The sequence below is a fragment of the Manis javanica genome, chromosome 12 (genome assembly GCF_040802235.1).
Source record: "Manis javanica isolate MJ-LG chromosome 12, MJ_LKY, whole genome shotgun sequence".
In the NCBI taxonomy this organism is placed as follows: Eukaryota; Metazoa; Chordata; class Mammalia; order Pholidota; family Manidae; genus Manis; species Manis javanica.
In genome coordinates this window covers 25544126-25572053 of record NC_133167.1, presented here as the reverse complement: position 1 = coordinate 25572053, position 27928 = coordinate 25544126, and the positions used below count along the sequence as shown (strand labels likewise).

General features: G+C 36.4%; 1 protein-coding gene across 1 annotated transcript in view; it reads left to right on the top strand.

The window, feature by feature from the left end:
* PTH2R (parathyroid hormone 2 receptor) overlaps positions 1-27928 on the top strand; it is a 79395-nt gene that overhangs the window by 5362 nt on the left and 46105 nt on the right. The window contains exons 2-4 of the mRNA XM_036994998.2: positions 19706-19808; positions 27469-27579; positions 27708-27829. Coding sequence (XP_036850893.2) covers positions 19706-19808; positions 27469-27579; positions 27708-27829 — 336 coding nt within the window. The remainder of the gene's footprint in view (positions 1-19705; positions 19809-27468; positions 27580-27707; positions 27830-27928) is intronic.

Sequence of the window (27928 nt, the reverse complement as noted above, 5' to 3'; positions counted from 1 at the left end):
TACATCTTACAATTTATGACTTTTTTCCTATTATTCACTCAATCATCTAAGAACAGTTACACCTTGGCCTCCACTTTTTCATCCTGAAAGCTAAATGTTATCTGATAGCCATATCTTTACATCGGAAATTAGGGAAACCAAACTTGAGTTGCAGTATTCACCCCTTCATTGAGAGGCCATAGAAAATTGTTTAATTTGCGACTTCTCATAGTGATTTTCTTTTATCCTCTTAGTATACATGCATATTGTTACAGCGAATGAGTGCACAGAATTTCAACTATGTGAAACTTTACATTATAGCTTGTTGACCTTATTATTAATGGTGACTTTACCTCATTGCTTTTGCTCAAAATTAGCCTCCTCGTTGCTGATGGATATCAACGTTATTTTTCCCAGCCACTCTTTCCCAGGATCCCACAGCTGTGCCAAATGATGGATGTGCTGCCCGTGGTGGTGACACTAGATGCAGATGGGTGGAATGCTGGGCACTGAACTTTGACCCACAGCCTGATATTCTGTAATCTCAAAATTTCCAACTGCCTGAAGGAAATCGTCTAATTGATGATTTGTTATATCCCCAAACAGGTCAACACTGGTTTTTCTTTTTTGGGGGTGGGGAGGTTAGAGGAATTTACTTTTTATTCTCAAGACTTTTTAGGATGTACAACATGATTTTTAAAAGGCGTCTAATGTGATAATTTAATATACATACACATTGTGAAATAATTACACTATCAAGGTAATTAGTACATCCATCACTTCATACACTTACCTATTTTGGTCATAAGAACACTTAAGCAAATTTCAAATATACAGTACAGTACTGTTAACTATAGTCACGGTGCTGTACATTAGATCCCTAGGAATCATTCATCCCATTACTGAACGTTTGCACCTTTTGACAGACATCTCCTCACTCCTCCCACCCTGAGCTCCTGGCAACCACTGTTCTAGTCTCTCTCTGGTCCTAGGAGTTTGACTTTTTTAGGTTCCTCATATAAGGTCATACATTATGTGTGATTTTGATTTTGATATTGGTGATGGGTATATCAACAATACCCCCAAACAGGGCAAAATCATCATTTAATAAAATGAATTCTTCCAGTGCATGAGCATGGAACATCTTTCTGTTTATTTGTGTCTTCTTCAATTTCTTTCATCAACATATGAGGTCACATATATGAGGTCATTTATCTTTCTGTCATCACAGTTTTGACAGCACTAATCATTGTCCACTTTCCTTTCCACATGAAACGTATTCCATTATAAAGCAGTGGTTCTACCTGAATGATAGAGGCTGTACTGTGGGAGAACATTGTACTGGGAGACAAGAGACCTGGCTTTTAGTCCATGTTTCACTGTAAGTGAGCTGGGTGGCCATAGATATATGAAACTCTGTGTCTCATTTCTCTGTACATGAAGAATAGAAGGTTTTGATCTCTAGTATATGCTAGAAATTCAGATTTCTTGAGATTATCAATACAGTTTTTGTATTAAAAATAAATTTATTGAAAGATGTATGTAAACATGAGTCCAAGTCAAAAACTGACCATTCTCATTTAGTCTTTGTCTATGTACATATTCAGTTAATACATACTCTTAGTTATGTGATAAATGAAATTTTACATGTTACTTTTTCACAGGACATACAGACCATATTTTTCCATTTTCCTACAACTTTTTTCCTGTTTTACACATTTTTTTTCTCTTTCTTACTTCTCACCACCATCCCGCCATCTTTAATCACACTCAGGTAACATGCATCTTTCTACACCTTTCTCCTAAGTCATTTGATCATACAAAATAAAAACATATATGTAGGGATGGCATAACATTTTGTTGAGAGTTTCCTTTGTTGTACAGAAGCATTTTATCTTGATGTAGTTCCGCTTACTTATTTTTGCTTTTATTGCCTTTGCTTTTTGTGTCAAATAAAATCATTGAGAAGACTGATGTCAAGGAGCTGACTCCCTATGTTTTCTTCTAGGAGTCTTTTTCAAGTCTTATATTAAAGAGTTTAATCCGTTTTGAGTCGATTTTTGTGTATGGTGTAAGAGTGGTCCAGTTTCATTCTTTTGCATATGGCTACCCAGTTTTCCCAACATGACTTATGGAAGAGTCTGTCCTTTATCCATGTATATTCTTGGCTCCTCTGTCATTTAATTGGTCATTTATGCATGGGCTTATTTCTGGGCTCTTTATTCTGTTTCAATGATCTATGTGTCTCTTGTTATGCCAATCAATACCATACTGTTTTGATTATTGTAGCTTTGTAATATAGCTTGAAATCAGGACATAAAGCATGGACATTTTAATGACATTAATTCTTCCAATCCATGAGTATGGAATATCTTTCCATTTATTTGTGTCTTTTTGAATTTCTTTGATCAATGTCTTGTAATTTGCAGTGTACAGATCTTTCACCTCTTTGGTTAAATTTATTACTTAGGTATTTTATTCTTTTTTATGCCATTGTAAATGGGATTATTTCCTTGATTTCTCTTTTGGATAGTTCATTTTGAGTGTATAGAAACAACAGATTTTTGTACACTGATTTTATATCCTGCAACTTTCCTGAATTTGTTGATTAGTTCTAAGGTTTTTGGTGGAGTCTTTAGTGTTTTCTATGTATAAATTACATCATCTGCACATAGAGATAGTTTTACTTCTTCTTTTCTGATTTGGATGCTTTTTATTTCTTTTCTTGCCGAATTGCTCTGGTTAGGACTTCCAGTACTATATTGAATAAAAGTAGCAAGAGTGGATATCCTTGCCTTGTTCTTGATCTTAGAGGAAAAGTTTTTAGCTTTTCACCATTGGGTATAATATTAATTGTGGGTTTGTCCTTCATGCCCTTTATTTTGTTGAGGAATATTCTCTTTTTACCCTTTTTGTTTAGAGTTGTTATAATATATTCATAGAATAGAAAAATGCTCAGAAATAAAAATTAACCAGCTGCTGATCCATGCAAGAACATAGATAAATTTTGAAAACAATGTTATATGAAAAAAGATAGAAGTAAAATAGTACATAATGTATGATTCCATTTACATAAAGTCCAAGAATAGATGAAACTGATCTGAGGTGACAAAAGTAGTTGCCTCTGACTGGGTTGGAAGTGGGAATGGGTAAGAGGGGAACTGATTTGAAAGGGCACAAGAGAAATTTCTGGAGTGATGGAAATGTGTGTAAGACTGTTAAAACTCAAACCGAAGGCTTAAGAATCTTATTATTAATTTATTTATTACTTTCGTTATTTATGTCTCAATAAGAAATGTTAAAAGGCAACTGCAAATTATTGAGAATTGTTTTTACGTATTTCACATACACTCACTCCATAAAACAAGATCTGGACCAAATATTTATCTAATTTTACAAATGAGATAAGTCAAGTTCAGAGAAATGGAAAAACTCTCCCAAAGTTCACATCTAATAAAAATTCACATCCAGGTCTGCCTGATATCAAGGCACATGTTCTTAGTTACCATGCTGTTCTCTTTTCCAAAATCTGGGAAAGCAAATCTGCCATTCTCTTCCATAGAGCCCAGGCACTTGGCTTAAGACAGGTGGATTATTTTGCTTTAGCTTCTTTTGCTGTGCCCTAAAGAAAAGGCAATTGTAATCGCACAATCTTGATCTAATCCTCTATTAAACATGTGGATAAACACCCTTATCATGTGGAATGGAAGCTGTGACACCAACCTCGTCATTTATTTCAGTAATATTTGAAATTATGTATTTATGCATAATTGCAGGGACCCCATTCAAAGCAAATTCTTAGTTTTTCTATCTTCACAAAAAAAACCCCTCAAATTCTTATCATGGGTTGGTTTGGAATGCTATTTTAGATGTACTAGCTAATTAGGTTTATAAAGCAGTTTTTAAATAAGAACTAAAAGTCTCAGGCCAAATTTGCTAGGATAGGAAAATGGAATGTTTAAGAACTGAATGTTTCCAAACTTTTTTGATCCTGTGTGCATAATTCTTAACTTAGCTGATTTTGGATTTGTGTTTTGAAGGCAACTTTTTGTAAAATAAGTAAATTACTTTTTGAGGAAGATACAGACAGTTATTGCATTTAACTGACAAGGGAGTTATTTTAAAGTGGTTGGTGATTAATAGAGCTTGCTTAAGAGATCTGGTATTAGGTGAGAATTTAAAATTCTCAGTTCTGACTGGTGTTCTTGTTTTCTGAGAATACAGGGAATCTTTCATATTTATAAAAGCCTGTATGTTAGGGGGAACCAGTGAATGCATATTTCTTTTAACCTCAAATTCTTTGCCAAATAGTCTTAATATTCTTGAGCTTAATTCAGCTCAGATTAATAGATTATACATATTGTAGTTAATATATGCTTAATTTAAAATTTAGTTGGTCTCTCTCTCTTATGGTTATAGTCATTAAACTAAATAATTTATGGAAAACTCTTTATTACATGAATTAAAAAACTCCTTATTTTGAGAAAATTGTTGGTTCACATGCATTATAAGAAATAATACAGTCACACTGTATGCCTTTCACCCAGTACTTCTTTTCCCAATGGTAACATCTTTCATAACTATAGTACATATCCCAAGCCAGAAATTGATATTGCTACAATTCACCTAATGTATTCAGATCTTAGTGGTTTTACATTTACTGGTCTGTTTATTTAATTTTATGCAATTTAATCACATGTGTACATGCATATGACCACCACTAGTCAAGATACAGATCAGTTTCAACAAGGAGTCCCTCCTGCTATCCTGTTATAGCCAGTCGCTTCCTTCTCTTTCCTCGGCCCCGCTCTCACCAATACCTGGCAACTTAACAGTTTTCCATCTTTATAATCGTTGTGTGACTCTTAAAATATTAACTATTCTAATTATGAATACCTACTATAATAAATTTGTGTGATTAAAGTGAAAGGGAAAGGGTGAATAATAGGTATGAAGGATGATAGTTCTAAATAGCCTAATGCTATTTTAACTGTTTATGAGACATGCCATAATTAGATACATTTTATTCTTAAACTGTTTTCAATTTGCTTCTCACATGAACAGGGTCATAAGTTTTATAGTTCATAACCAAATGTGTAAAATGGACTGGTTTTCAGATTTAGTTCTGGGTTAAGGTCACTTTGTGAAAGGATTAAAAAACTTGAGAAGTACACACTTCTGGGGTGTGTGTGTGTGTGTGTGTGTGTGTGTGTGTGTGTGTGTGTGTGTTATTCCTTGTATTTTATCTATATAGCTTATTTTACTCTGAATTGAAAAAGGACAAATGGAGAAACAATTTCATAGTTGGTGGTTTAATTAAAGGTAGATGGTTCAATAATGTTTTCCAGTTTTAAAGAATATTTTAATAAAATAATTTGTTATTGTAACAGATTCCTTTTCTCTATTCTAACACAATATTGCAGACAATAAATTCTGAATAATTGAAAAGATATTTCATTTGCAAACTCCCTTCGTAATATTAAAAGTTTGGCTACTCGCAAGGGAATCACACTCTTGAGAGTGATGTTATTATGTAAGTAAAATAAAATATTTTAATATGTCTATAAGAACTCTTTTGCAGCCTGTGTGAAAACATGAAGTAGAGAGTTAATAAACCTGATTTATTATTTGGCTCTTCAATACTATACTGTATGAGAAATCTGAATTCCAAGCAAAATTCTTATTGTAGACCACCTTACCTTCCTCTTGGACTATGAAAAATAGAATGTCTAACATAAAAGAGAATTCATTCTCCTTAAACATATTCTTTTAATCCTTTCCAAATTAAAGTCAAATTTGATATATGAATATTATAATAACTTTCTAAGTGGGCATTATGTACATCAAAGAAACTTTACTTGATGAAGGATATATTTTTGAAAAATCATAAAATAATCATATTTAATGATTCTTATTTGCCTTTGTTTTTTAACAGCCACCTTGTAGCAAATCTGCATGTACTAGACCGAGGTAATATTTTAATATGTTGTGGTTTTTCAAATTAGGACAGAATTCTTCTGTTAGTAAATTGAACTTACCGAGATAATTGTTGACTTACATGAAGTTGTGAGAAATAATGCAGAGAGAACCTGTGTCTTTGTTCGGTGCAGTACCCCAGTGGTAACACCTTACAAAACTATAAAACAATATCACGCCCAGCATATTGATATTAATACAGTAAGGATGTAGAACATTTCCATCCCTGAGAGGATCTCTTCTGTAGCCTTTTCAGAGCTACACTCACTTCCTTTCTGGTTCTTGCTCCTCCTCAGCTGGGGGCAACCACTAATCTATTCTCCATTTCTGTAATTGAATTTGTGCCTTCTCTCCTTCTATCATTGCTTGCTAGAAGTTTGCCAATTTTACTGTCATTTCAAAGAACCAGCTCTTTGTTTCATTGGTATTGTCTATTGTTTTCTGTTTCAATTTCATTGATTTCTGTTCTAATCTTTATTAGGTCCTTCCTTCTACTTGCTTTGGTTTTTGTTTGTGTTTCTATTCCTAGGCTCTTGAGGTGGGAGATTATGTTACTGAAATGAGACTTTTCTAATGTAGATAGTTCTGTACATTTCTCTCAGCATTGCTTTAGCTGCATCCTACAAATTTTGATATGTTTTATTTCATTTCCATTCAGGTCAGTGTATTTTTTGACTTCCCTTGAGACTTCTTTTTTGGCCGATGGATTGTTTAGAAGTGGGTTGTTTAGTTTTCAAGTGTTTGTAGATTTTCCTGTTATCTTTCTGTTATTTATTTACGGTTTCAGCCCACTGTGGTCTTAAGAACATAGTCTGTATGATTTCAGTTCTTTTAAACTTGTTGAGATCTGTTTTATGGCCCAGGATAGTGTGGCTGCGTTGGTATATATTCTGTGAGCACTTGGAAAGAAATGTGTATTCTATGTCATTGAGTGAAGTGTCCCGTATATATCAACTAGATCTTCTTGGTTGATGGTGTTGTTGAGTTCTTCTATAGTTTGTTGATTTTCTGTCTGTTCTATCAGCTGAGGAAGGAGTATTGCAGTTTACAACTATAACTGTTTTATCAATTGTTGCCTCTTATATTTTTCTGGGTTTTTTTTGATACACACGCATTTAGGATAGTTATGTCTTCTTGGTGGAGTGACTCTTTTATCTTTATATAATGGCCCTCTTGATCTCTTATAATTTTGTTTTTTTTCTCTGAAGTCTACTTTGTCTGGTACTAATATAGCTGGGGAAATGGGAGTGTTTCTTTGTTACTGTTTAGTAGAAGTAGGAGTTTAAGTTTCCCAGACAGCTGCTGTTGACACCAAGGTGGGGAGCTCCTTTTATTGATGTCTGGGGGTGTGTGAATTTACTGACACCACAATAGGGTGGCCTCACTGTAACTAGGCTGACTCTCCATTATGTCTTCTCTGATACTATCCCAGAGAGGGAGATGGAGGGGCACCTTGTTACTGCCAGGTGAAGGTGCAATATTAGAATTAGATCAGTGAATATCCCTATAATGGCCTGCAACTGTTCAGTTGAAAGGAAGAGTCACATGTCTCTCTCTTTAAATCAAAAGCTAGAAATGATTGAGCTTAGAGAGGGAGTCATATCAAAAGCTGAGATAGACCGGAAGCTTGGCTTCTTGTGCCGAACAGTTAGCAAAGTTGTAAATGTAAAAAAAAAGTACTCGAAAAAAATTAAAAGTGCGACTCCAGTGAACACATGAATGATAAGGACGTGAAACAGCCTTATTGCTGATATGTAGAAAGTTTTAGTGGTCTGGATAGATGATCAAACCAGTAACAACATTCCCCTAAGCCAAAGCCTATTGAGAGCAAGGCTCAAACTCTCTTCAATTCTATGAAGGCTGAGAGAGGTGAGGGACCTGCAGAAGAGAAGTTGGAAGGTAGCAGAAGAGGTTAGTTAATGAAGTTTACGGAAAGAAGCCATCCCAAATAAAAGCACAAGGTGAAGTAGCAGATACTGATGAAGAAACTGCACAAGTTATGCAGAAGATCTACCTAATATAATTAATGCAGGGGACTATGCTAAATAACAGAATTTCAGTGTTGCTGAAACAGTCTTCTAGTGGAACAAGATGGTCCATCTAAGACTTTCATAGAAAAAGTTAATGCCTGCCTTCAATTCTTCAAAGGACAGGCTGATTCTTTTTTAGTGGTTAATGCAGCTGGTAACTTAAGTTGAAGCCAATGCTCATTTACGTTCTGAAAATCCTAGGGCTCTTATGAATCATGCTAACTCTATTTTTTCTATGTCCTATAAATGGAAAAACAGAGCCTGAATGACAGCATATCTGTTTACAGCATGGTTTACTCAATATTTTAAACCCACTGTTGAGGCCTATTGGTCAGAAAAAAATATCCCTTTCAAAATATTACTGCTCAATGATAATGCGTGTGGTCACTCAAGAGCTCCAATGGGGATGTACAATGAGGTTAATGTTGTTTTCATGCCTGCTAACACAACCATTCTGTCGCCCATGGGTCAAGGAGTAATTCCAATCTTCAAGTCTAATTTTTGAAATGTACATGTTTAAAGGATAAAGCTCGCATAAATAGTGATTCCTCTCATGGATCTGGGAAAAGTAAATTAAAACTTTCTGGAAAGAATTCACCAGTCTAGATGCCATTAAGAACATTCATGATTAATGGGAAAGGTTAAAATATAAAAATTCACAGGAGTTTGGAAGAGGCTGATTCCAGCTCTAATGGATATCTTTGAGGGGCTCGGGTCTTCATAGGAGGAAGTAACTAGATGAGGTGGAAATAGCAAGAAAACTAGAATTAGAGGTGGAGCCTGAATATGTGACTGAATTGCTACAACCTTATGATCAAACCTGAATGGATGGGAAGTTACTTCTTATGGACAAGCAAACAAAATGGTTTCTTGAGATGGAATCTACTGGTAAAGATGGTGTGAAGGTTGTTGAAATCACAACAAAGGACTTAGAATATTACATAAACTTAGTTGATGAAGCAGTGGGAGAGTTTGAGAGGGTTGACTCCAATTTTGAAAGAAGTTCTACTGTGGCTAAAATGCTATTAACCAGCATCATATGCTACAGAGAAATGGTTTGTGAAAGGAAGAGTCAGTTGGTGTGGTAAACTTCAGTACCATTTTATTTTAAGAAATTACCATAGTCACCGTAATCTTCAGCAACTACTACTCTCTGATCAGCAGCCATCAGTCATCACTGAGGCAAGACCCTCCACCAGCAAAAAGATTATAACTTGTTGAAAGCTCAGATGATGATTAGCATTTTTTAGCAACATTTCTTTTTTGTTTTGTTTTGTTTTGAGAGGGCATCTCTCATATTTATTGATCAAATGGTTGTCAACAACAATAAAATTCTGTACAGGGGAGTCAATGCTCAATGCACAATCATCAATCCATCTCAAGCCCAATTCTTGTCAGTCTCCAATCTTCTGAAGCACAACGAACAAGTTCCCACATGGTGAACAAATTCCCACATAGTGAATAAGTTCTTATATGGTGAACAGTACAAGGGCATTCATCACAGAAACTTTTGGCTCCGATCATGCATCATGAACCATAAACAATCAGGTCAAATATGGATATTCGTTTGATTTTTATACTTGATTTATATGTGGATCCCACATTTCTCCCTTTATTATTATTATTATTATTATTTTTAATATAATGCTGAAGTGGTAGGTAGATGCAAGATAAAGGTAGAAAACATAGTTTAGTGTTCTAAGAGAGCAATTGTAGATGATCAGGTGTGTGCCTGTAGAGTATGTGTTAATCCAAGCTAGACAAGGGCATTAAAACATCCACGGATGCAGAAGATTTCTCTCAAAACAGGGGGGTGAGGTTCTAAGCCTCACCTCTGTTGATCTCCAATTTCTCACCTGATGGCCCCCCTGCGACTGTGCCTGTCTTAGGTTGTTCCTCCCTTGAGGAATCTTACCCGTCTCTGGCTAACCAGTCATCTTCCGGGGCCATACAGGGAAATGTAAAGTTGGTAAGTGAGAGAGAAGCCATATTGTTTGAAAAGGTTAGCTTTTTACTTCTTTGCAGATTTATGCCCTTTGGCTTCTATGCCCAGCATTTGTCTTGAGGTATCTTTACCACTTGGAGGAATTATGATACTTGGTAAATTCGATATGAGGCACGAATTCTATTTAAGGGTTGTAATTAGGAAGGAAGAAGAAAAGCTATAGAGGTAGCAGATGGAAGAAAACATGAGAAGATTATTTCTTTGTCGTATCTTCTTGTAGAGTAACTTAAGCATGTATAGGTTTAAAACTACTAACTAAATTGCGTACACACATTAACATAATAGGAATACAGTTACATAACCAAAGCAGATCTATAATTACCAGCCATCTCCAATGAAGCCAAGAAAACCAGTTAGGCACCCTAGGCATTTGTGAAAATTTGTCTATGATATGATGGATATTGTCCAACTGTACTTGAACAGTCTGAGAGAAATCAGACAAATTAAAACAACCCATTCCTGGGAACTGTTCACATCCCATATATTCTTTTAACTGTAAATAGTCTATAGTCGTAAGATTTTGGAGCGCTACAACTTGCACTTCTTCTAATTCTTGGTTGAGTTCCAACAGTATAGATCCAGTCAAATTTGTTGTTTTACTGTATGAACAGGCCAGCTTAGATATCTTCTTCTTCATTCCAATGGCAAGTCCAGGAACTGGTGGGATGAGTGCATCTACACCTGTAGCAGCGTGTGGATCTTTGTTGGGGTTGTTTGATGATCATCTTCTGGTATGACTCTTCCAGAGAGTGCTGATGTTGGAAGTTCTTCTTCATATTGTATCTTAGTTCATTTTCTGGGTAGCCAAATTAGGCTTTGATCTTCTGTATAAACACAAATGGACCCTTTGCCCACACTTTGATATGCCCTTTATACCATTATATAGAACTCATTGAAGGTCACCACACAGGAACTGCTTTTTTTTTTTTTAAGAGAAAGAAATATTATCAGAAAAGTGTACCTCCATAGCCGATCATCTGACACCCTTTAAGTGATCAAAATTAAGGATATTTAAAGCATGTGTTAATCATTGATTTACCATTAGTTTTATCCTATCAAGGAGTAATCCCCCATTTTCTTTCTTTCTTTTTTTTTTTAATCTTTAATCTACACTTACATGAAGAATATTATGTTTACTAGGCTCTCCCCTATACCAGGTCTCCCCTATAAACCATGTTACAGTCACTGTCCATCAGCATAGCAAAATGTTGTCAAATCACTACTTGTCTTCTCTGTGTTGTACAGCCCTCCCCTTTCTCCCTACACCCCTATGCATGCTAATCTTAATACCCCCTTTCTTCTCCCCCCCTCTAATCCCTCCCTACCCACCCATCCTCCCCAGTCCCTTTCCCTTTGTTACCTGTTAGTCCATTTTTGGGTTCTGGAATTCTGCTGCTGTTTTGTTCCTTCAGTTTTTCCTTTGTTCTTATACTCCACAGATGAGTGAAATCATTTGGTATTTCTCTTTCTCTGCTTGGCTTATTTCACTGAGCATAATACCCTCCAGCTCCATCCATGTTGCTGCAAATGGTAGGATTTGCCCTCTTCTTATGGCTGAGTAGTATTCCATTGTGTATATGTACCACATCTTCTTTATCCATTCATCTACCGATGGACATTTAGGTTGCTTCCAATTCTTGGCTATTGTAAATACTGCTGCGATAAACATAGGGGTGCATCTGTCTTTCTCAAACTTGATTGCTGCGTTCTTAGGGTAAATTCCTAGGAGTGGAATTCCTGGGTCAAATGGTAAGTCTGTTTTGAGGATTTTGATGAACCTCCATACTGCTTTCCACAATGGTTGAACTAATTTACATTCCCACCAGCAGTGTAGGAGGGTTCCCCTTTCTCCACAGCCTCGCCAACATTTGTTGTTGTTTGTCTTTTGGATGGCAGCCATCCTTACTGGTGTGAGGTGATATCTCATTGTAGTTTTAATTTGCATTTTTCTGATAATTAGTGATGTGGAGCATCTTTTCATGTGTCTGTTGGCCATCTGTATTTCTTTTTTGGAGAACTGTCTGTTCAGTTCCTCTGACCATTTTTTAATTGGATTATTTGTTTTTTGTTTGTTGAGGCATGTGAGCTCTTTATATATTTTGGACATCAATCCTTTATTGGATCTGTCATTTACAAATATATTCTCCCATACTGTAGGGTTCTTTTTTGTTCTATTGATGGTGTCTTTTGCTGTACAGAAGCTTTTCAGCTTAATATAGTCCCACTTGTTCATTTTTGCTGTTGTTTTCCTTGCCCGGGGAGATATGTTCAAGAAGAGGTCACTCATGTTTATGTCTAAAAGGTTTTTGCCTATGTTTTTTTCTAAGAGTTTTATGGTTTCATGACTTACATTCACATCTTTGATCCATTTTGAATTTACTTTTGTGTATAGGGTTAGACAATGGTCCAGTTTCATTCTCCTACATGTAGCTGTCCAGTTTTGCCAGCACCATCTGTTGAAAAGACTGTCATTTTGCCATTGTATGTCCATGGCTCCTTTATCAAATATTAATTGACCATATTTGTTTGGGTTAATTTCTGGAGTCTCTAATCTGTGCCACTGGTCTGTGGCTCTGTTCTTGTGCCAGTACCAGATTGTCTTGATTACTATGGCTTTGTAGTAGAGCTTGAAGTTGGAGAGTGAGATCCCCCCTACTTTATTCTTCTTTTTCAGGATTGCTTTGGCTATTCGGGGTCTTTGGTGTTTCCATATGAATTTTTGAATTATTTGCTCCAGTTCATTGAAGAATGTTGCTGGTAATTTGATAGGGATTGCATCAAACCTGTATATTGCTTTGGGCAGGATGGCCATTTTGGCAATATTCATTCTTCCTAGCCATGAGCATGGGATGAGTTTCCATTTGTTAGTGTCCCCTTTAATTTCTCTTAAGAGTGACTTGTAGTTTTCAGGGTATAGGTCTTTCACTTCTTTGGTTAGGTTTATTCCTAGGTATTTTATTCTTTTTGATGCAATTGTGAATGGAATTGTTTTCCTGATTTCTCTTTCTATTGGTTCATTGTTAATGTATAGGAAAGCTACAGATTTCTGTGTGTTAATTTTGTATCCTGCAACTTTGTTATATTCCGATATCAGTTCTAGTAGTTTTGGAGTGGATTCTTTAGGGTTTTTTATCTACAATATCATATCATCTGCAAATAGTGACAGTTTAACTTCTTCTTTGCCAATCTGGATTCCTTGTATTTCTTTGTTTTGTCTGATTGCCATGGCTAGGACCTCCAGTACTATGTTAAATAACAGTGGGGAGAGTGGGCATCCCTGTCTGGTTCCTGATCTCAGAGGAAATGCTTTCAGCTTCTCGCTGTTCAGTATAATGTTGGCTGTGGGTTTATCATATATGGCCTTTATTATGTTGAGGTACTTGCCCTCTATTCCCATTTTGCTGAGAGTTTTTATCATGAATGGATGTTGAATTTTGTCAAATGCTTTTTCAGCATCTATGGAGATGATCATGTGGTTTTTGTCTTTCTTTTTGTTGATGTGGTGGATGATGTTGATGGATTTTCGAATGTTGTACCATCCTTGCATCCCTGGGATGAATCCCACTTGGTCATGGTGTATGATACTTTTGATATGCTGTTGAATTCTGTTTGCTAATATTTTATTGAGTATTTTTGCATCTACATTCATCAGGGATATTGGTCTGTAATTTTCTTTTTTGGTGGGGTCTTTGCCTGGTTTTGGTATTAGGGTGATGTTGGCTTCATAGAATGAGTTTGGGAGTATTCCCTCCTCTTCTATTTTTTGGAAAAAATTTAAGGAGAATGGGTATTATGTCTTCTCTGTGTGTCTGTTGAAATTCCGAGGTAAATTCATCCGGCCCTGGGGTTTTGATCTTGGGTAGTTTTTTGATTACCGTTTCAATTTCTTTGCTCGTAATTGGTTTGTTTAGATTTTGTGTTTGTTCCTTGGTCAGTCTTGGGAGGTTTTATTTTTCTAGGAAGTTGTCCATTTCTTCTAGGTTTTCCAGCTTGTTGGCATATAGGTTTTCATAGTAGTCTTTAATAATTCTTTGTATTTCTGTGGGGTCTGTCATGATTTTTCCATTCTCATTTCTGATTCTGTTGATTTGTGTTGATTCTCTTTTTCTCTTAATAAGTTTGGCTAGAGGCTTATCTATTTTGTTTATTTTCTCAAAGAACCAGCTCTTGGTTTCATTGATTTTTGCTATTGTTTTATTCTTCTCAATTTTGTTTATTTCTTCTGTAATCTTTATTATGTCCCTCCTTCTGGTGACTTTAGGCCTCATTTGTTCTTCTTTTTCCAGTTTCAATAATTGTGATGTTAGACTATTCATTTGGGATTGTTCTTCCTTCTTTAAGTGTGCCTGGATCGCTATATACTTTCCTCTTAAGACTGCTTTCGCTGTGTCCCACAGAAGTTGGGGCTTTGTGTTGTTGTTGTCATTTGTTTCTATGTATTCCTTGATCTCTATTTTGATTTGTTCATTGATCCATTGATTATTTAGAAGCATGTTTGTTAAGCCTCCATGTGTTTGTGAGCCTTTTTGTTCTCTTTGTAGAATTTATTTCTAGTTTTATACCTTTCTGGTCTGAAAAATTGGTTGGTAGATTTTCAATATTTTGGAATATACTGAGGCTCTTTTTGTGAGCTAGTATGTGGTCTATTCTGGAGAATGTTCCATGTGCACTTGAGAAGAATGTATATCCTGTTACTTTTGGATGTAGAGTTCTATAGATGTCTATTAGGTCCATCTGTTCTAGTGTGTTGTTCAGTGCCTGTGTGTCCTTACTTATTTTCTGCCTGGTGGATCTATCCTTTGGGGTGAGTGGTGTGTTGAAGTCTCCTACAATGAATGTATTGCAGTCTATTTCCGTCTTTAGTTCTGTTAGTATTTGTTTCACATATGCTGGTGCTCCTGTGTTGGGTGCATATATATTTAGAATGGTTATATCCTCTTGTTGGACTGAGCCCTTTATCATTATATAGTGTCCTTCTTTATCTCTTGTTACTTTCTTTGTTTTGAAGTCTATTTTGTCTGATATTAGTACTGCAACCCCTGCTTTCTTCTCACTGTTGTTTGCTTGAAATATGTTTTTCCATCCCTTGACTTTTAGTCTGTGCATGTCTTTGGGTTTGAGGTGAGTTTCTTGTAAGCAGCATATAGATGGGTTTTGCTTTTTTATCCATTCTATTACTCTGTGTCTTTTGATTGGTGCATTAAGTCCATTTACATTTAGGGTGACTATTGAGAGATATGTACTTATTGCCATTGCAGGCTTTAAATTCGTGGTTACCAAAGGTTCAAGGTTAGCCTCTTTAATATCTTACTGCCTATCTTAGCTCGCTTATTGAGCTGTTATATACACTGTCTGGAGATTCTTTTCTTCTCTCCCTTCTTATTCCTCCTCCTCCATTCTTCATATGTTGTGTGTTTTGTTCTGTGCTCTTTTTAGGAGTGCTCCCATCTAGAGCAGTCCCTGTAAGATGCCCTGTAGAAGTGGTTTGTGGGAAGCAAATTCCCTCAGCTTTTGCTTGTCTGGAATTGTTTAATCCTGCCATCATATTTAAGTGATAGTCGTGCTGGATACAGTATCCTTGGTTCAAGGCCCTTCTGTTTCATTGCATGAAATATATCATGCCATTGTCTTCTGGCCTGTAGGGTTTCTGTCGAGAAGTCTGATGTTAGCCTGATGGGTTTTCCTTTATAGGTGACCTTTTTCTCTCTAGCTGCCTTTAAAACTCTTTCCTTGTCCTTGATCCTTGCCATTTTAATTATTATGTGTCTTGGTGTTGTCCTCCTTGGATCCTTTCTGTTCGGGGTTCTGTGTATTTCCTCCCCCAGTTTTCAGCAATTATTTCTTCAAAGAGACTTTCTAACCCTTTTCCTCTTTCTTCTTCTTCTGGTACCCCTATAATACGGATATTGTTCCTTTTAGATTGGTCACATAGTTCTCTTAGTATTGTTTCGTTCCTGGAGATCCTTTTATCTCTCTCTATGTCAGCTTCTATATGTTCCTGTTCTCTGGTTTCTATTCCTTCAATGGCCTCTTGCATCTTATCCATTCTGCTTATAAATCCTTCCAGGATTTGTTTCACTTCTGTGATCCCTTTCCTGACATCTGTGATCTCCCTCCGGACTTCATCCCTTAGCTTTTGTATATTTCTCTGCATCTCTGTCAGCATGTTCATGATTTTTATTTTGAATTCTTTTTCAGGAAGACTGGTTAGGTCTGTCTCCTTCTCAGGTGTTGTCTCTGTGATCTTTGTCTGCTTGTAGTTTTGCCTTTTCATGGTGATAGAGACAGTTTGCCGAGCTGGTATGAGTGACAGCTGGAAGAGCTTTCCTTCTTATTGGTTTGTTGTCTACCTCTCATGGGAGAATAGCGACCTCTAGTGGCTTGTGCTGGGCAGCTGTGTGCAGACAGGGCTTCTGCTTCCTGCCTGGGTGCTATGGAGTTTATCTCTGCTGTTGCTGTGGGTGTGGCCTGGCTGGGGCTGCTCCTCCAAAATGGTGGAGCCCCATTGGAGGGGGAGCAGCCAGGAGTCTATTTATCTCCATAAGGGGCCTCTGTGCTCCCTGCTGCCTAGGGGGTTAGAGTGCCCAGAGATCCCCAGATGCCCCGCCTCTGGACTAAGTGTCTTGCCCTGCCCCTTTAAGACTTCCAAAAAGCACTCTCCAAGCCAAAACAACAACAGCAACAACAAAAGAAAAAAAAATTAAATAAATAATTAAAAAAAAAAAAACGCACGATTTTCTTTTTCCTCAGGCGCCGGTCTCAGGCACCCACTCACCCGTCTTGCTTCCCTGTTTCCCTAGTATTGGGGTCCCTGTCCCTTTAAGACTTCCAAAAAGCACTCGCCAAGAAAAAAAAAGAGGGTAAAAAAAAATGGCTGCTCCCATTTCTTTGTTCTCCGGCGTCAGCCTCAGGCACCTGCTCACTGGTCCTGCCGCCCTGTTTCCGTAGTATCCAGGACCCTGCGCATGCACTTTGTGTGTGCTCTGGTCCAGATGGCTGGGGCTGGTTGTTCAGCAGTCCTGGGCTCCCTCTCCCACCCTGCTGACTCCTCTCCACCTGCAGGGAGCTGGGGGGAGGGGCGCTGGGTTCTTGCAGGTGTGGATGTGGTCTGGATGTTGTCCTGTGTCCTCTGGTCTCTATTTTAGGAAGAGTTGTCTTTGTTATATTTTCATAGCTATATGTGGTTTTGGGAGGAGATTTCTGCTGCTCTACTCATGCGGCCATCTTGGCTCCGCCTTGTAGCAACATTTCTTAATTAAAGTATATACATTGTTTTTTCAGACATAATGCTATTGCACACTTCACAGAGTACAGTATAGTGTAAACATAACTTTTATATGCACTGGGAAACCAAAAAATCACTTTATTGTAATATTTACTTTATTGTGATGGTCTGGAACTGAACCCATCATATTGCTGACATATGCCTCTTCTTTCAGTAAAATATACATTATCAAACTAGGGCTTCTTCAGTCCTCAGATATGTGACTGAATTTCAACATTTTATTTCAAATTGTAAATAATCACTTGCCCAAGAAAAGTTACTAACATTTTTTTTTCTAAATGTACCACTTTGTTTTGGATGTGATTGTTTCTTTTGGGGTAATAGACATTAAATATGAAAATGGATCTTCTGTTTTAAGTACACTATGATTTTAATGTCCCTCTGTGGTAAAGACACTTGTACCTGTGACAAAGGAAGAAAAAGCAAAATAAAAGACATTAAATGTTTTCTTATTCTCACTTAAAATGACTATAGATCAATGTAAAAGATCATGATTTAACACATTCTAATCACACTTGCTCCTACTTAAACTGGCCACATTTTTTAGAGCAAAATATTGGTAGAAACTGAAGTTTATATGCTGCTTATGCTTCTGAAAAGTCTATTCCAATTAAAAGGCTATGTCTGCCAAAAAGAAAACAAAAAAAGAATATGTTCAAGTATAAGTGATGTAAGGGGTGATTGGAGATGTTCATATTGGATAATTGAAGTCAGGTTTCTCTGAATCAAATTTATAGTTCTGAAACTTGGTCACAATTTACCCAGTGTTTTCTAGGAGTGAAATAAAAGAAAGTAACTAATGAACTGAAAAAAAGTCAGACAAAACAAAAAACAAAACTGAGTGGTGACTGACTGGTTCTGGAGAGAGTGGGAAGAAGCCTATTTTCCTGTTGATGACTCATCTGTTTCCATTTCATTCTTCCTTTTAGGTAAGTGAGATTTTATGGCTCACTTTTAGTGCAGCTGCTTTTAACTCAGAATCTGCATTCTGTTAATCTGATAGATAAATTGTGAGGTGTATTCCAATCCAAAAAATTAGATTATGATTATTATCTTCTTTCATAAAAATAATTGAAGAAAATGTGGGCACTGAACTATGAATGTTATCCATAAATCTCTGCATATATATACACCTGACTATTCCCTGAGCTACCCCTTGTATTTATAAATATATTAGAAAATAAGAACTGCTAATTTTCAGAAATGAGATAACTTTTTGGTGCTAAAATTGGTTATGATAGATATTCTTTCATAGTGTCCATTTCAGTTTATTCTGCCATTCTGTCATTTCATGTGCCATTTAAAATCATAATTATCAGTAATCTCTAAGTGTACTTCTTTGGCCAATAACAAACGTTTTTCTATTTCTACAGTCCATAATATCTTTTTGCACAACATAAAAAGGTTTGTTTTCCTATTTTCCTTAGTGATTCTAGAGAATAAACATATCTGTAGATTGAAATTAAAGACTTGGGATTTGCAAAAGGTTGTATTATTGGGAGTTTGTCACTTAGGTAATCGACAGGTTGTATCATCTTATTTGATTTAAGAACTTCTGAGTCCCTAACAGAAAGAAGAAATGTAAAGCTTTGCACCTGAACAATACTTAATATTTTCTTTCTAGAAAAGGGATTACCACCTGCAGAAAATTGTGGTGGTTTAAAAATATATTTTAAAAATTTGTGATACCTCGCTTTAAGTGGTAGAGATTAATTCCTCTCTGCTTGAGTGAGATTTGGTGACTTGCTTTTAACAAATAGAGTATGATGAGGCTGAACATGAGTGACAGCAGACTAGACTATAAAAGACATTGTGGCTTTCTCCTTGCTTTCTCTCCGGAATCACTCAGTCTGGGAATACAGTTGTCATGTTGTAAAGACACTCAAGCACCCACATGGAGAGAACCATTTGGTGCGGAACTGAACTGAGGCTTTCTCTCATCAGTCACTGTGGAGCCGAAGGCTGCCTGCAGACAGCCATTGAGTGGGCCATCTTGGAAGTGGATCCTTTAGTCCCACTCAAGTCTCTAGGTGACAGTATCTAGTCCATTTCTCCTCTTATGGGCCATAACTGACATAATGCAAGAGAATTAATAAAATATTAGGTCTTCATAACATTCCAGGAAATTTTCAATCTGCTTATTATTTTTTCTAACTAAAATATAATAATATAATTACCTAACTATATTATAATTTTTGGTATGGGGTTTTTTTTTTACTTTAGGCTAATAAGGTAAAAGTATGATTATTCTAAATCTTATACATTGATGGACTTTGAGTTTGACTCAGGTAAAGGACTACTACATATAGCTTGATATCAAAACTTTAATTTTCAATTATATTAGAAGGTAAAATAATGAAAGATTGTACCGTGGCTTAAAAAAAAGGTGATGGATATGTTTTTCTCTCTGTATTTTGTTCACCTCTACAGCTGGATTCTGATGGTACCATTACTGTAGAGGAGCAGATTGTCCTTGTGCTGGAAGCTAAAGTACAGTGTGAACTCAACATTACAGCTCAGCTCCAGGAAGGAGGTAAAGTTGCTAATGTCCCCTGTGCGCCCACCTGAGTCTTCACAGAGATTGCCAATCACCCTCCTTAGTTAGTGTTAGGGAGTTCCTCTTCAGTCATTCCATGTTTCCATGTGGAGGGAATAATAAAGAGCAGAGTAATGCTCTTTGCATCTCTTTAGCCCAAAAGCTCTTCCCTCTCTGTGGAAGGAGTGATTTGTCTGATTTGTCTGGGATTAGCAGCTGGGCGTGTGCACATCAGCCTCTTCCTCAGGCGCCTCCCTGGGATCTGTCTGCCTGCAGAGAGCGTGCATGCTGGTTTGCCCTTGACTCTGCAGTGAACTTGGAGGGGCAAGCTCTGCGCCTATGGCTCCTGGCTGCTGTTTGGGGTAGTATGTAAAATCAGGAGAGCAGACAAGCCAATTTACATGCACTTACTGTTCTCCAAAAAAATTCCTTCTTAATAAAATGATCATTTTATCTCTGCTCCACTCCTTATGTAACTTCTCAATTAGTTCCAGATTCAAGTAATAAATTACAAAAATGAAACCACAAAACTCCAGGTGAGCTTGTGGCAGTGTTGGTGCTTGTGGGTGCCTCTACTGTTGCAGCTGCTCGGGGACCTGTGGCTTATGCTCCCTGGGACCTGGTGGTCGCTCAGAGTTCTCATTGGGGTCTTTGGGTGAAGATATTTATTGGACTGCTTTAGAGTAGTGGGAAAGTTATAGTGTTTTATATGGGAAAATGCTTCGCTTTGATAGTTGAATATATTCAAGGAAAATTTATTTTAAAAGGGAGGTGCTATTAACCGAGCCCCCTAAAATCCCAACAAACTGAATGGACAGATAAGATCCTTAAAGCTGTTCTTCATAACCAAATATGTAGTTTGATATCTGCTTCATTCTAGTCTTCAAATATAAAAAAAATTATGATTAATTTCTCAATTGGTATGATCAGAGAATGTTGTCTGCATGATACTGATTTTTAAAAATATGTTGAGACTTAATGTCTTATATTGTGGACAGTTTTGATAAATGTTCCGTGTAGTCTTCAGAGGAATATGTGTTCTCCAATTTCTGAGTAGAGTGTATTATAGTGTCCACTGGGTTGAGCTTATTGGTTATATGGTTCATGTATTCTGTATTCATAATGATTTTTCATCTGTGCTTGACCTATTATTTACTGAGATATATATTTTAAAATCTCTAAGTACGATGGTGGATTTTTTGGTTCATATATTTTTTAAATATGCTATTGGGATGTACAAGTTTAGAAACGTTCTATTTCCTGGTAAATTAAACCTTTTATTTGTATTAAGCAGCCCTCCATACCTCTAGTTTACATTGCTTTAAATAGTAAATAATATACAATATAAAATTATTATATTAAAAATAACAATATTTAATAAATTGGTTTCTTTCTTGGTATTTGCCTTGCATATCTTTTCTAATCCTTTAAAAATTTTAGTTGTGGTAAAATACACATAACAAAAAACATAAAATATAACATAAAATTTATCATTCTTAAACATTTTTAAGTGTACAGTTCAGTAGCATTAAGTGTATTCACATTGTTGTGCAACCAATCACCAGAAATTTTTCATCATACAAAATTGACCCTCTAAATCCATTCAACAACTCCCTCTCTTTTCCCATTTGTTTATTAAACTTTTCTGTATACTTTTGTTTTGGGAGTGTCTTTTGTAAAACAAGAAACAGGTGGACTTTTTTCTTGTTATCTATTCTGATAGTCTTTGTCTCTTAACTAAAGAGTTTAGCCATTTATGTTGATTTTAATTTTTCGCATACAGTACTTGAATTTAATTCTACCATCTTATTTGGGCTTTTCATTTCACTAGCTTTTCCTATGTGTCCCTTCCACTTCCCACCTGCACCTTCTTTTGGCTTCTTTTGGATTGATTGGGACATTTTTCCTTATTTCATTGTCTCTTCCCCTACTATTTTAGAAGATATATATTGAATTTAGTGATTTACCTAGAAATTATTTTCATATAATTTAATTCAATAAAGGTTAAAATTAATGACTTCCCCCTCCCAAGTAATATAAGAAGTTCAAAATATTTAATTACTTCCAAATTTTGTTATTGTCATAGAATTTTACTTTTATACAGTTTTAATATGTTATTATAGTTTTTCTTCTTCTGGAAATATGCCTGTTTTAGAACTTCTTTATGTTGGAATCTGCTTATAGTGAACAATCAATTTTTGTTTATCTGGAAAGGTATTTATTTCAGTCCCAATCTCCCAAGACACTCTTTTGGATATATGGTCCTTGGTTGATAATTACTTACTTTTAGCTCCTGAGTATTATTTCATCTTTTCTCTCTAGCTTATATTATGTTTGACAAATCAGTTCTCAGTGTTTGTTGATGATTAGTTTTTTTCTACTCTGGCTCCTTTTAAGAGCTTTTCTTTGACTTTGACATTCTGCAGTTTCATTCTGTATCCAGGTATGGATTCATTTGATCTCTAGAGTCTGATAATGATTTGCTATTTTATTTTTGAATATTTTCTCTCTTCCATTCTTTTATTCTGTCTTTCTGGAACTTTAATAAAGTAGGCAAATTTTCACTCTATACTTTGTATCTTCATGTCATATATTTTCCTTTTCTTTGTGTATCAACTGCTGTTTTGGTAATTTCTTCAAATATATTTTCCCATTTGACACCTTTTTGTTCAGCTTTGTCTAATGGTAGTTTAATCCATCCACTCAGTTAATTCTGATAGTTTTATTATATTATTTTCACTTTGGAATCTTTATATTTAATTTTGATAGTCTTTTGTATCTTCAATATGGTTTTAATCTCTTCTCTTTTTTTCCTAAACATATTTTATATTCTGCATTTGATAATTATAATATCCACAGACTTTGCTTGTCAGTGCTGACTACTGCACATGGTGGCTTATTTCCTTCTATGTCTAATGATTCATGACAAAGAACTCATGAGGTCTTCATTTGAATTGCCTTCCTCCAGGAAAAAATTATTTTTGCTTCTACAAGGTACCTAGAGGAACTATTGACCTAAGTCCACTTTAAACTAAGTTTAGAGCTCACATAAATGTGAGCTTGTGGTTAGAATATCAGAGAAGAATTTTTTCTCCATTGTTTCCTATTACAACTGTAAATGGAGTCAATCGTGAAATGAGCCAATCATAGTTTTGTTTCTTGTTCACTCACTAAGGGAGTCTTTTTTAGGGGGCATTCTGACCTTTTACAGGAGTTTTCAGTCCAATTTTAAAACTTCATCAGGAGACACTCATCTTTTGTCACCTGAACACAGTCAAAATCCAAACTCTAAGCCAGCAGGTGAATAGAGGCCTCCAGGGTAAACCCCAAATGCAGTGTCCACTGGCCCTCTGGAATAATTTCCAGTCCTTTGGTTTATAGACAGCTAAGTCATGCTTTAAGAAAGAAGGTTTTTATATTAATCTAGCCTTTGTAGATATTGTGTATTAGGAAGGACTTCTCTGAATGGCTAGATTAATAGTGTCAGAAAAGGGAACCATTCATGCTACCTCTGTAGAACAATGACTTGCTATTTCAAACACGCAGGTCTCCTAATAAGGAATAACATCACCATTTTGAGGTGGAAGATATCTTAGAGGTTACCTAGGCCAACATGATGATCTTCAGCATTGTTTTAACAGTTCAAAAATACATTATATGCCCACCGTGGGTTGCTTCTATAGTAAGCACCGGAGAAAATGAATCAGGTTCCGTCCTTGCTCCAGGAGATGACCTGGTATGGGAGGCACACACCTGTCAGTATGTGTGTCAGTGCAGCAGCAGAGGTGTCACAACTATCGAACCATTGCAAAAGCAACTTAATTCATCAGGGAGGGATTAGAGGAGGCTTTCTGGAAGAAAAATCATTACATCTTAAAATAAAGGAGCAGTAATTAGATGTGTACAAGAAGAAGTAAAAAGACACTCTTGGGAGAGGGAATAGGATGGGCAAAGGCAAGGAAGTCTGAATTAGTCATGTGCCACACGAGTTATATATAAAAAGAGTAAAATATCTGGATGGAAACTTAGGTAGCATCAGCATCCAAATTTGCAAAGGTGTGAATCATATGAGACATGTAGATGAACAAATATTAGAAGAGGAAAGATACTTTCTTTGAGATCTTTCTCCATACAAATAGGATAGAATTAAATCTGGTCAAACTTTGGTTTACCTTTCAGTAAAAATGCCTAATAATATATAAATTGACTCAGAGTTCTTCACTTTATGTGTCAAAAACTAGAATGACATTTCAAATTCACTAGCTTATTTGAAATTTTTCATTTTTAAACTTCTCCTAAAATTAAGATATTTAGGAGTAAGCTCTTATGTTGTCCGCAAATTACATTAAAATAACACAGCAAAAAGTAAACCAGATGAAATAAATGTTAACTAGTAAAATATAATAAAATATTAACTAGTGTTAATTCTAGATGACTGATATATCATAGCCTCTGTTTTATTTATGAAAAATAATTTATAATAAAAAGAAAATAAAAAATTTCCTCCAGTCTATGAAAGAAAAGGCAGTATAAATGCAAATGCCAAGTTATAGAACTATTCAAGTATTTAAAAACAAAAACCAAAATATTATTGTTCCCAGTTCTACTTCACAAATGTATGGTCGCATTGTTATGGGTAACTATAGATCTGATAAGAGACAAAGATGCTTCAAATTTTACATTGTTCTGTGTAAATACCATGGTTTGACAACTTTCACTAATGAAAGCAATTAATTAGTTTCTTGCTAAATAATGAAAGTATTTGCTCACATGTGATGTGAAATGATGATCAAAGTGTAGATGTTAATTAAGATCTGTTTATTGTCTGTGTGAGGTCTTGGCTTCCCCAGCCTTTTCAAGTTTTTGTGAATATTAACCACTGCCTAAGTCAAAGAGCCACTAGAGAGATGAACATGATGTAAAGAAACATTTTGGATATTGGTTTTCTCAAATTTGGGGTGTGTCTGTGGTGTGTATGTGTGTGAGGTGGTATCTCGTAGGGAGCTAGAAAACTGTGCCCTTTAGAGTGTGAGGAAATAGCAGATTGTTTCCCACAGCAGTTTAAAAACTGTATAGTTATACAGGAAACTGGTCATTGGATTTTGACTTGTGTGAAGACCTTATTCCATTATGTGACTAACTGGCCAGGAAATCTAATATGACATTGCAACATACATTTTCAAGGGGCAGTTATTTACAAGAAAACAGGAATGCATGTCCAGGTCCAACTTAATTAGATTGCGAAGTAGATTTCTGGTAAAGGATTGGACAGTCTAGATAAATAAGGATGCATGCCTTAATGATGATGGAGTTAATGGATGGAAAACCATATGGAATGCTCTAAGATACAGAAGAGTGTCTAGGGCAAGATTAATGGGAGAGATTGATTCATTGTATTCAGTTCAAACAAGGAAGACAAACAAAAAGCAGGTAATGGTGGAAAGAAGCAGGTGAAACTGTGCATCAAAAGCAGGAGCCAACCTGATGGAGTTCATGGCGTGCCTGGTGAAGTTCAGGCTTTTATCATGTGAGCAAAGTGAGACTGTTTCCAAAAAAATGTCCTCTTCTGTAAGAAAAAGTGTGGGTGAGAGAAGACATTTTCTTTTTCTTATGTGTCAACAAATCCACAAAGCAAATCAAATATTTGTTTCCATGTGATATGGTAGACACTGACATTAATTTCAGGTTTACGCTGAATTCTTTTCTGTAGAGATCAGTGTTTGCATGAGGTTCTATTATGCTGATGACTCAAAACTGAAAAACAACTTGACATCATGAATATTAGCTAGAATAAAAATGTTCAGCTATGATTAGTGTAATTGGTAAATAAAAACTTGAGAAAGCTATACTGGATAGTAGTGGTAGCAGAGCAGTGGCTCTCCAAAGATGTCCACCGTGTTGTGCCTGAGTATGTTATGTTATGTGGCAAAGGGGCACTACAGATGAAGTTACGGTTACAGGCCTTAAAATAGGAAGATTATCCTGGATTATCTGGATGGGCCCAGTGTAATCACATGGGCCCTTAAAGGTGGAAAAGAAAGGTGGAGGAGTCAGTCAGAGAAAAGGAGAGTGGAAGAGAACCTTGACATGGGAGAAGGACTCCACCTGCCTTACTGTCTTTGAAGATGGAGGAAGGGTGCCATGAGCCAAAGAATGCAAGTGGCTTCTGGAAGTTGGGAACATCCCTCAGCTGGTGGCCAGAGGGAAACAGGGATCTCAGTCCTACAGCTGCAAGGAACTGAATTCTGCCAACAACTGGAATGCACACGGAAATGGATTCTCTCCCAGAGCCTCCAGAAGGGGATGCAGCCCTGCCCAGCCCTTTATTTTGGCCTTGTGAGTCTGAAAGCAGAGATCCTGCTAGGCTCACTGGACTTCTGACTTACAGAAACAAGAGAGATAATAAATTTGGGATATTTGAAGCTGCTTTGTTTGTGGTAATCTATTATGGTAGCAATAGAAAAATGAATACAGAACTCCTTAAAAGTAGTGTGTCTGGGGAAGCTGGGGTATGACATGGTGGATATGCTCTTCTTGAAAGTTCAACACACAGCTAACCGGGAGGGGTCCTGAAGAACACAGTGTCGACACTGACTGAGGACTTAAGCCCCGACCAGTGCTGGGTGGCCAACGCAGGAAATAGAACAGGCAAAATTCCCTGCCCTCAGGGTCCTTAAACCCTGTGGTTTAAGAAAACTAATAAAATAACAGTGTTTGGAAAGTGATAAGAGCTCAGGTGAAAAATGCATCAGGAAAAGGGATAAGAGTGTTTTGGGATGTAATTTTAAATGGATAATTTTACCCAGAAGTTGACATTTGAATACAAATCTGTAGGAGATCAGGGGCTAAGCCTTAAGGCTATCAGGGGAAAGGCACTTATTCAAGGGAGAGCAAAGAGGACCTTCGGGACCTTAGCAGGAGCTGAGGTCAGAGAGAGAAGCTGCGGGGAGAGCAGGTCCTGGAGGGTCTTCAGACACTGTGAAGACTTGGCCTTTGTGCAGAGTGAGACGGGAAGCCTTTGGAGGATCTGGGGCTATTCCTGCAAATAGGAAGACCCCTTGGAGGCTCTCGCAGTAATTCATGCTGGAGATAGAGCTTGGACCGTGGGTGTGGCAGTGGGGGAAGTGACCGATAGGGCTCTGGGTGCATCTTGAGGAGATACGGAGAGCTTAGGAGATTTTCATTTGAGATGAGTGTTAGACTCAAAGAAATTACTGGTAAAAAGGCAAACCCGAGTCTTTGAGCTTTCCTGTGAAGTTCAATCTGTTTCATGTGTTATACTTTTTAACAGCAATTTAAAAAAATTGAGGATTAAAAAATGTAGTTACAATGATAGAAGAATTTCACTGCAGAAGTTGTTCACGATGAATTCCAGTGGTTTTTTTATATATTAATTGCTATAACTCATCTATGTTGAATCACTAAAATGTTTTTGATTTATGTAAATCGATTATTTTTATTAATGGGTGTTTGATGACACTAGATGGATGAATTTTGGGACATTTATATCATATCTACCACATTCTGTTAACAAAACTACCAGTTTGCTTTACATTTTGCTACAGGCAGGAACTTGAAATTTTGTATTTTGAATGTATTTACTCTCTGGTTCTAACTGCATTTTTGTTTATTTGATTCTCAATTTTTTTCTCATCAGAAGGAAATTGTTTGCCAGAATGGGATGGGCTCATCTGTTGGCCCAGAGGAAGAGCAGGGAAAATATCGGCTGTGCCATGCCCTCCTTATATTTATGATTTTAATCATAAAGGTATTGAATTCTTTTGAACTTTTTCTGAAATTGATCAATTTGGAATATAAATTTACTTTTTGGTGGGGGGGTAATGGGTTCTCTAAGGGAACTGAGCAATCTCAGGGTTTTTCTATATGTCTTTATAGGAGTTGCTTTCCGACATTGTAACCACAATGGAACATGGGATTTTATGTACAGTTCAAATAAAACATGGGTTAATTATTCAGATTGCCTTCGCTTTCTGCAGCCAGATATCAGCACAGGAAAGGTAATGGTAGTTTTGTATTTGTGAACCCCTAAGAGCAGAATAATGTTTTTATGTAATTCTTCATTGTCAACCACTATACTTAACAACTCTTTTATTCTA